This window comes from Rosa chinensis, chromosome 1 (assembly GCF_002994745.2).
Source record: "Rosa chinensis cultivar Old Blush chromosome 1, RchiOBHm-V2, whole genome shotgun sequence".
NCBI lineage: Eukaryota > Viridiplantae > Streptophyta > Magnoliopsida > Rosales > Rosaceae > Rosa > Rosa chinensis.
The window spans coordinates 19,382,228-19,392,273 of record NC_037088.1 but is presented as its reverse complement, the minus strand read 5'-3'; the positions used below and the strand labels follow the sequence as shown (position 1 = coordinate 19,392,273).

The 10,046-nt window shown below is 37.7% G+C and overlaps 1 protein-coding gene across 3 annotated transcripts; it reads left to right on the top strand.

The window, feature by feature from the left end:
- LOC112178726 (light-mediated development protein DET1) lies at positions 1-7,703 on the top strand. 3 transcript variants are annotated; one of them, XM_040512222.1, is made up of 11 exons: positions 2-329; positions 448-872; positions 958-1,186; positions 3,360-3,464; positions 5,043-5,111; positions 5,291-5,347; positions 5,631-5,711; positions 5,802-5,966; positions 6,134-6,229; positions 6,808-6,907; positions 7,052-7,284. In XM_040512222.1, exons 1-11 carry the CDS (start codon positions 258-260, stop codon positions 7,078-7,080), a joined length of 1,428 nt encoding a protein of 475 aa, XP_040368156.1. In that variant the 5' UTR covers positions 2-257; the 3' UTR covers positions 7,081-7,284. The 3 variants fall into 3 exon arrangements, with proteins under 3 accessions (XP_040368153.1, XP_040368156.1, XP_024172703.1); XM_024316935.2 differs by lacking the exon at positions 7,052-7,284 and adding an exon at positions 7,324-7,703 and having other exon boundaries at positions 4-329; XM_040512219.1 differs by lacking the exons at positions 5,291-5,347; positions 7,052-7,284 and adding an exon at positions 7,324-7,703 and having other exon boundaries at positions 1-329.
- The last annotated feature ends 2,343 nt before the right edge of the window (positions 7,704-10,046 follow it).

The following is a 10,046-nucleotide window of genomic DNA, read 5'->3' as shown; positions in this document are numbered from 1 at the left end:
AAAAAAGGAGAGAATATATATGGTGCTAAAGCAGTGATCGCGTACCGCCTACATATCAAACTGATCGTCATCTCACTCTCACACACACAGACACACACAGAGAGAGAAACCCCGGGAATGGCGAATTTCATTCTTAGGGTTACGCCTTTGCACCGACAACGACACATTTGAGAACCTTGCGAGTTGCTTCGTCTTCGTCCACCACTCTCACAGCGAATTTCAATTTCGTCTGCATCATTCACTCTCCCCCTGTAGTAATGTTCAGAAGCCACAATGTTGCCACCAGAATTTTCGACCGCCAAATTTCATCTCCGGCTCCCGGCTCTGCTGTATGTTCTTCTTCTTCTTCTTCTTCTTCCTCTTGGCTTTGGTGATTGATTGATTGATTATTATTCGGTTGAAATTATATAGAATGCTAATTTCTGGTTACTGTAATTGTAATGGTAGGTTCACTATGCTAGGCGATTTTACGAGAATTTAGTCCCTAATTATACCATATATGAAGTTGAGTGCCCGGACCATCTGTTCCGTAAATTCACTGAGGATGGTCAATACCTCGTATGTTTCAGTAGAAATCATCAGAAATTGATTGTTTATAGACCTACCTGGCTTTCCTACTCCTGCAAAGGAGACTGCACTTGTACTGATCTTCCTCCGAAAGCGAGGAGGTTCGAGAGCTTCTTTACGCAGCTGTACAGTGTGTCACTCCCTTGTAGCAATGAGCTTATATGCAAGGACTTCTTTCTTTACATGGAGAGTAACCGCTACGGACTCTTTGCTACTTCTACTGGACAAATCCATGATGCAACGCCTGTTGGAGGAGCTGTACTGGGAGTCCCATCAATAGAAAAGATAACCTTTCACCTCTTGAGGTCCGCTTACTTTTCCGAGAATTTATAATGTAAGACGTTAGCAGTTCTGTTTAGGCTTAATGATTGTATTCTTTCTGATGATTAGATTGGAGGATGGAGTTGTACTGGATCAGAGGTCCTTTCACCATGATTTTATTAACCTGGCCCATAATGCGGGCGCCTTTTTGTACGATGATTTACTGGCAATTGTGTCCCTTCGCTACCAAACACTACACATTCTGCAAATCAGAGACTCTGGAAACCTTGTCGATGTACGAGCAATTGGGACATACTGTCGTGAAGATGATGAGCTTTTTCTCAACTCACACGTGCAGGTTAGCGACATATATTTCAAGCCTTTGTGTTATACTTAGATGAAAGGGTTTTGTTACTATCTTGTCTAAATCTAGAAAAAATTTTGGTTCTTTGTTTATGAAGAAACCGGTTGTGTCTTTTGCTGAGCTAAGATTGTTTATTCCTTATGCTTTGGATGTTGGAGAGAGGAGATAAGAGATGAAATAAATCACATTTATGGGAGGGTGAACGTGCTAAGCCATCTACTCAAATGTAATCTCTTTCTTTGAGGAGGTCAAATGTTATCACTTTAGTTTGTGGTACTTTAAAAGATTAAGTATAAAGTTTGGTGTGCAAGTTATTGGTGAAACGCTCTCACAGAATGTTTTAATAAAACAATTGGGTTTGCTGTAATTATTTTCGATAACATGCACAAATAGAATTTAGTTAGAAATGACAAGATAACAGGTATTTTTCCTTAGTCATTAGGGTATTGGGAATTTGCATTACTTCCATGTCATGCAGTTCAAATGCCTTACATCTCGCATCAACAGAGTTCCAGTATAGGAGCAACCTCTTTGTTCAATTTATATATAAAGCAGTCTTGAAGCTGTGCATTTTCCTTGTATGAATGTGAAAGTATTACGTTTTCTCTACCCTGGAGCTGTGGACTACTATTTTGCAGTAAAGTCTTCTTAGATGTAAGATATTTAGTCTGGGCTTCAAACAGGAGATTTGATCTCTTACAATGCTACTTCTGAAGGTGGTTAACTACCCAGGAATCGTGGACAACTATTCTAGATTTAAAGTCCTCTTAGGAGTAAGAGGTTAGTCTGGGCTTCCATAAAGGAGATTTCTTCCCTAATCATGCTCTGCCCACTTAACACTGCTGGTCTGGTGATGGAAGCAGTTGCAGATGGAGATGTGAGAAATTTAAATGCTGGAAAAGGAAACTTGTCCACTTTTCATCAAAGAGATTGAAATGTAAAACATATCCACAGCTCTAACTGTTACCCTATAATCTTGAGAATGCTGGGTTAGTTTAGTTTTAGAAGTAGGTGTGACCGTGTGACTCAAGTCTTTGTTTCAAACCATTATCTAGGGAACATCAATATAAGGAACCAAAACATGTCAGCTCTGCTTCTTGCTTGATTGTAATGTCTACCCCCCAACCCCAATGTAGATATTAACTGTTGTGATGCCAGTTGGATAGGTATTTTTGTTTTAAAGTAATTTTGACATAATAAGAGTGATTAATACAGTACTATATGCAACTATGTCCTGGGTCCCGGCCAAAATTTTAGATTGTTTTCTCCCCATATTATGCTTCTAGCGAAGTTGTTGGATGTTATGGTGGAGTTTTATTCTTAAAGAAGTTTAGCAGATCCCATAACTGTTTAGCTCTCCACTTTCTTACCTTTGATAGAAGATGTTTTGTTATATCCATTGCAAATCCTATGTAGTTGACTAATTATGAGCTGTGTTTGCCCCTTTTCTCAATCCATCCTAGATGATATGGAAGGCTTTGTTAGGTAAAAATTATGTGGTCCCGAAGGAGTGATCATTACTTGGTTTATATTGTGTAAAAGGGAGCGCAGAACAGTAATCATATTTCTTGCTTTATCTTTGAGTAATAAGCTCTTCTTCTTCTTCTTTTTTCTGATGCAAGGGGAGTCAGATGATCCTGGAATTTACATTACACATTCAGAAACAGTGTGCCTTTTGTAAGGAAAAAGTATAAAGAAAATGCTGTGTAGGAAAATTAGGGGAGGCAGATTTGTTTTGGTATGGCAAATTTCCCTTGTATGGGTTTTGTCAACTTTGGTCTCTGCATTTACAGATATTCTTAATTCTTCAAGGAATTAGGAACTGCAGCTTGCTGAATTGTTTGTGCAATTTCTTTTTGTTAAATATTTGTTTATGCTATGTGGTTGTTTTTCTTTTGCGATTGTGTATATGGACACTTTGTTGTATTTTTCCAGAGTATATCTACTGAAACTATTCTTCTTATAGAAAGAAAAAGATATTTTCTATTACCGTCAATAGTTATCCAAACATTTAGTAACTAATCTCTTCCATATTTCATCATCTCATTCACCAGTTTTGGTAATTAGATACATTGTGTAATGTTTGATATGTGGAGCACTTGTTTTTTTTTTTTTTGGGCAAAGTATATGTGGAGCACTTGATTGACAACTCATATATTCGTTGCAGAATATTCACGAAACAACAGTTGCTTGCTTTCATAGTGGCCTCAAACAGCGGTTGCTTTCTTTCATATTTAGAGGAATGTGGAATGAAGAAACAGATCCGACATTGGTTGGTTATCTCTATCACTCTTCTTTGTATATTTAATTTGCCTTTATAAACTTCATCGCATTGTAGGCATATGCTGAAATTTCGGTCAACAAAGCAGAATGGTTGAAGTCTTATGCGCTTTTCCTTTTAAGTAATGTCATAGAAGCTTTGCTCTGTGGTATAGAAAAGTATATATTAGCTTGCTTCTATTTGCATTTCATGTTCTCGATTCATTGCTGCTACTATTATATACTGGACTTTTGAAGTTCCATCAGTGTTTTACTCATGTTCTATGTGTTGCTACAATAATTATACAGCACTAATGGTGATAGTCTTACACATTTCCATTAATGCTGATAGAGCAACTTTAGCTGTCATGTTTTCCTTATATATTTATTGATCATATACAATCACCCTGATTCTGATATATCACCTGGATGGCTTCCCTTCCCTCTGAACCTAGTCATGCCTCTTTTAACAGTTCCCTTGGTCATACTCTGGTGGTTTTATATTGGTCCTGAAGCCAAATCAGATGTGTGTAGATACTGCTGATGGGATTTCCTAATGGCTTGTTTGGTCCCAGCTTGGGGCCTTAAGCCTAGACTCATTTATAGCCAATTTTGTATTTGCTTTCCTTTTTGCTGCAACATATGACCTTGGCATATCTTATGTTGGTTTTTTTAGTCGTGATTTGTTTACATGTTATCTTATGCATGTCACTAAAATAAGTAGAACTGTGTGCATAAAACAAAAAGTGTCGAGATAAAAGCGAGATTCAATTCTAGGTAGAAAGATGTTTAATATTTCTACATAGGCATAGTGTCAAAATGTAAGTATATCATACATATCCACCTAGGCATGGTGGTGACGGGTGACGGAGAATTAATACAGAAGTTATCTCCATATAAATTGTGTAAGCTCGCTTAACTAGGAACATTTTGATGCAGGACAGAGTAACAGTTGATGACAGCATGATGGTGGGTTGGGGAATGTCGGGAGATTAAGAATGCAGAAAGGTTTTAAAAGATACAGAGGGATTTTAGCTGTAGAAGGGAAAAATAGAACGAGGGAGGAGAGAGAATTCAGGCACCAAGCCTGTCAATAAAACTTGAATTTAGTTCATTCCAATCTGATTTGGGTTTACAATAGGTAGCCATATTTATAGGCTTAAAACACATAAGACTCCTAGAATACCAGAAGACTCAATTAAAGACTTGGTAATAACAAGACCCTTGAATACTAAAGACATAAATAGACTTAAATAGACATAAAGACATACTCAAGACCCTTGAGTACTCACCCTAAGGCTAAATAGACTCTTAAAAGCACTGGACTCATAAACACTGTTCATAAAACTGAAAAATGAGTCTTGCAAGACCCTTAAATACCACGGAGACTTTACTTTGGACCAAAATAGGCTGAGCTTAGTCTTAGGCTTCCAAAGAGGATATTTTTTTTTCTAACCAAGTTGTGGCTGCTGCATTACAATTATATGTTGTTCTTGCCAATGTCTATTACCAATCAGCCTTTTTGGGAATTTTTTTTTTCTGAAGCACATACTTAATTCAGTTAGCTAATTGATGACATTTTTACTCTTAGAGGGTCCAAGGCCTGAAGAAGAAGTTCTATTTCCATTTCCAAGACTATGTTGACTTGATTATCTGGAAGGTAGGGCCTAAATGCTGGTTTTTACTAATTTCTTTTAATGCAAAATATATCTCTTTAATATGCTTTGAGAAGTCTGAATTCGCTTTCATATTTTTTCACTGTTCTATATAACAGGAAAATTTGATAATGCGCATCCAATATGACATGTAACAAGTTGTTTATACGCAACTCTTGGACAGGTACAATTCTTGGACCGGCACCACCTGCTAATAAAGTTTGGTAGTGTAGAGGGAGTGGTGAGATCTTCTTTCTAGCATTCAGTTCATCATCATTGTAGGTCTAAGAAATTGCAGTTTAATGTTTGGAGATTCTTCTTTTATCATATATTTTTATACTCCCTCTGCAATGGGGTCACTCTAGGAAAGGGATCAATTGCTCTAGGATATTGAGCCCACATGCTTTATCGAATGAATCACCCCATTCATTGTAGCATCAAAACGTGGCTTGCATTTGCGTGTTGAGCTTTGTGCAATCAGAATACTTGACTAATTTTTTTATTATTGTATATAATTGAAGCAGATATCACGCAATACTGATCTCCACCCAGCCTTTTTTGCGGTATATAACATGGAGACGACTGAAATTGTAGCTTTTTATCAGGTTACTTTCAGTGACAATTGTTTTCCTTTTTGTTCTTTTATCTGTATTTGTTGGAATATGACTTGATGTATTTGACAATTTTACTTGTAGAATTCGGCAGATGAGCTTTATCTCTTGTTTGAGCAGTTCTATGATCAGTTCCACGCAACATCGAGAAATTCATATACAATGAATTTTGTGTCATCTCACTCAAATAACATGCATGCTCGGGAGCAACTGAGATGTGTCAAAAAGAAAGCAAGTAGTTCTTTGCAGGTGAAGTTTCCCCATCCGAAATAGTAGCATGCATGTCCTAAACAGGCCTGGCTAACAATTAGTTTGCCATCATTAAGGCTTGATAGATTTATTTATGGATATTATGGTTGCATGGGTATTTATCTGTGTTCCCAGACCTCACATATAATCGACTGATGAACCTGCAGTTTGTGAAGAAGATGCTAGCCTCTTTGCCTTTTAATTGCCAATCGCAGAGCCCTTCTCCCTACTTTGACCAATCTCTTTTTCGATTTGATGAGAAGGTTTGATTCTGAAACTAAGGCTTTCCATTGTGTCTGCTGCTTCTTTTCTTTTCCTATTATAAATAGGAATGAACTGATAAAACTTACAAAGGCAAAGTTCTGGAGGAATGGTCATTGTTTTAAATTGAAGAGAAAGATCAGTAGGTTTTTCCTGTTCTAAACTTCCCTTAGATGGAGGAATTGTCTTTGTTAGTAGACGTTTATGCTGCCAAGATCTTCAGCAAAATAAATCCTACGAGCTAAAGGCCTAAACTAGATTTGGTAGTAAAATAAAATTACCAAAACTTAGTAAGCAATTAAGAATAATTTTCTTGTTATGAATTTCCCATAATCTATATCTTGCATCACAATCTCTCTCCGTATGTTTAAAATAAATATGTAAAATTGAATCTCATAGTTGAGATAACTAGGAATATAAGAATCAAAGAATAGACATGTAAACACAGCCTTACTGATTTTAATAGTCTTCTCTTACATGTGATACAAGGCAAGTTGTGATGTTTGATCAATTATGGGCCAATCAGTATTGTTAAGTCAATCCCCTAAGGTTTCACAATTTCAAATATGCTATTTTGCAGTTAATTTCTGCAACCGATCGGCATAGGCAGTCAACAGATCATCCTATCAAGTTCATCTTAAGAAGGCAACCGTATACCCTCAAATTTAAGATTAAACCAGGTACTTGTCATTTACCCATAACTGTGTTTAATACATGCATACATTAGTACATACATTGTAGCAATCTAATTTGTGTTGCAAGGATGATCTAAAAGGAAAACTTAAACATGTACGATTAGATATCAAGATTACTTTGTGTTGCAGACCCAAAAGAGTGGCGAATCTCACATTAACGTACTAAGCAGTCAGCATTCAAGGTCTCCTATATTGAAACGACAAAAAGAATCTTGGACTTGCATAACATTATTCTTACAAGCTTATGTGTTGGTATTTGTGTGGAAATTTTACATCATTCAGTTATGAAGATTTTGAATAGTTAGCATTACATTTTTATGTAAACCACTGAGGCTCTGCTTTTAAGTTTTAGTTTGTAACTTTTTGAAGTAAACAAATGTTGCTCTGGTTATCTTCAACAGGTCCAGAAGCTGGTAGCATAGACAGCCGGACAAAAAAGATTTCTTCATTCCTCTTTCATCCATTTTTGCCTCTTGCTCTCTCTATTCAGCAGACTTTATACTTGCAGCCAGCTGTTGTTAATATTCACTTCCGGAAATAAATATTATTTTTCATACCATCGTTTTTTTCTGTTACACAACAACCGGTCTTCTTAGAGTCGAACTCAGGAGATCCAGCTCACGAAAGGGATACTCCCTGCCAAATGGTCATGGGCTATTACTTGCTATATTAAAATCTCCTTCATGAGCGGCCTTTTGTAAAATTAATGTAATTAAATAGAGAGAATTGTATATTTGATGTTTTGAATCTGAATCTGTATGATATGAGATTACTAGTAACATTTACTCTTTTTTTGTTTTTTTTTCTTTTTCTTTCATAGAAGTGACTAGATATGAACCTACAAACCTCCTAATTTCAAACTTCCTAATCAGCATCGGGGAGTTTGTCTACCCCTGGGAAGTTTTCAGATAGTTCCCTAGCTATCCTGTTCCCTAGCTATCTTGTTTGGGTTTGGGTTCCTCTAACAGTAGTTTTTTCCATGGCAACTATTGCTAACATGACAGCGCATTTAGCTTGGGCTTTGTTGTTTTTTTAGAAGTGAAAAGTAGCATTCAAATATGTAAGTAGACTCGAACAAAAGATGGATATGTACTTGTAACATATATTCTTCCCTTATATTCTTTCATCAAGTTAGCTTGCTTAGGACCGTGGTCTGTCCGTCTCCGCTTTGCCGGCTGATAAGATTTTGAGCGATTTCAGCAATAAAGAAGAGTCAGCAGTACTGCCACCATTTTCTTTCCAAAACTTTGTGCTATATACTTGATATCATGGCCAAGCACAATGAACTATCCGTAAACAGTGAGCTAGTTTCTTCCTGAATACTTTGTACGCTCAGACACTTTACATAAGCAGCTATATTTATAACTATCAAAGACATGCATAGATGTTAAAACTGGAAAGTGGTGGTATGGGAGTTACTTCACAACCGGTCAACTGCACGCTATTCTGACCATACAGAGAAGATTGGGCACTGCACGCTATTCTGACTATACAGAGAAGATTGGGCTGCTTTGCTCATCGATAAGAAGCACTAGCGGTCTTTCATTCAGTCCAACTCCCATTCTTGAGCCTCCTCTACTGGCAGTTCAAATTTATCAAGCTCTGCAAAGCAGAGAGCCTGCTGGCAAAGTGTACTCGGAAGTCTCCTTTTTAGCTGGTACAACCTTCCTAGGAGCCTTGGATTTCTTGGATAGACTGTTGTGTCCGTCTTCATTTGAGTTATCCCAAGAATTCCGGGATGTTCACTGCTGGAGTGCAACTAGAAGCTCCAATGTTTTCCTGCCCTTTGCTTTTTCTTTTCGGAGCAGTACTCTGTCTTCGAGTATACACTGAATGAGGCTCGTATACCTCACCTGATAACTTGGTATCAGAAGTTGGTGATGATGAAATGCGATGTGTAGGGGTGGAAGCCATCTTGGATTGGATGTTACGTCCATCTTCTTTCCCCGGTTTTTGGTGTAGGAGGGCAACTGAATGGTACATCATTTTCCATCCCTCTACTCTTCCTTTTTATTGCCGTTTGTCTTCGACTATACACTGATGAAGAAGGCTCTGAAACGGAGGAGGAAACCAGAGGAGTAGAAGGAGCGGATCCCCTAAGGTTCGAAACGGCGTCGTTTTTGATAGTCGAGGAGGCGAACAGTGTCTTGGAAAGAGTCGGGTTCTGGCGTTTGATCATGCCGGAGGAGGCTGTGGACGACTGCGTAGAGGCGGCGGCGGCGGTGTTGCTGCAATCGGAGAGAGGCTTCTGGACTCTCAGTGAAGCTTCCATTTCTGTTTTTCTGTTACTTGTTCGGATTCCGTCTGTTTGGGCTTTGTTGTTGAAGGATTGGCATGACACTACTGTCGATCGATCTGGGGAATCTCTAAGGCAAGGGATTGGAGTTTCATGGTTGGCTGGCCTAATACCTGCAAAGCTTTCAACAAGGATTCTCAATTGTCTCAACGGATTGTGGTTTTTATTCAGGCCATATTTTTTTACTTCATTACTTCAAGGTTTTTACTTCACTAGGCGACGATGTCTACACGTCTTGACTTTCGGTTGTGACAGTTGAAGGAAGGGGAGTTTGGCTTTCGTTACTAGACAGTTGAAATTTGGATGCGAGGGTTGATCTTTTAGCCGCTCTTTACTCTCTACATGGAGAATTCACTTTTATCAAGCCAGGCATGGCAGGTTTCTTTGTAGATTTGTAGGTACAAGTTTTGATTAACTTGGTGTGTTGGCATTCCATACAAAACGGGAAAATATCCTTGAGGTTTAACTTTCTTTATTTAAAGATATTTTTCTATTTATAAAATTGTGTATTTAATTCCCTAGGGTTTTTAGGATTTTGTGGATATTTTGGAATAAAAGCTCTTTCCTAATAGAAGTCTAATTAGGGTTGTTTCTGGTTTGTTTGAGTGGTTGCCGCTGGTTGAATATATATTGCAGGAATATACTCGGCAAAAGTGCACTTCATATACGCAAGAATTTTTGGTTTGAGTCTTGCATGTTTGTTTGAGTTTGTGTCTTCACAAAGAGTCAAAAACACTTGGTCCATGTATAAGTGTTTGTGATCACAGTTTCATATGCATAATACTCTCTCGAGATCAGTAGAGAGACTGTGAAGAAAGAAGAACAAGA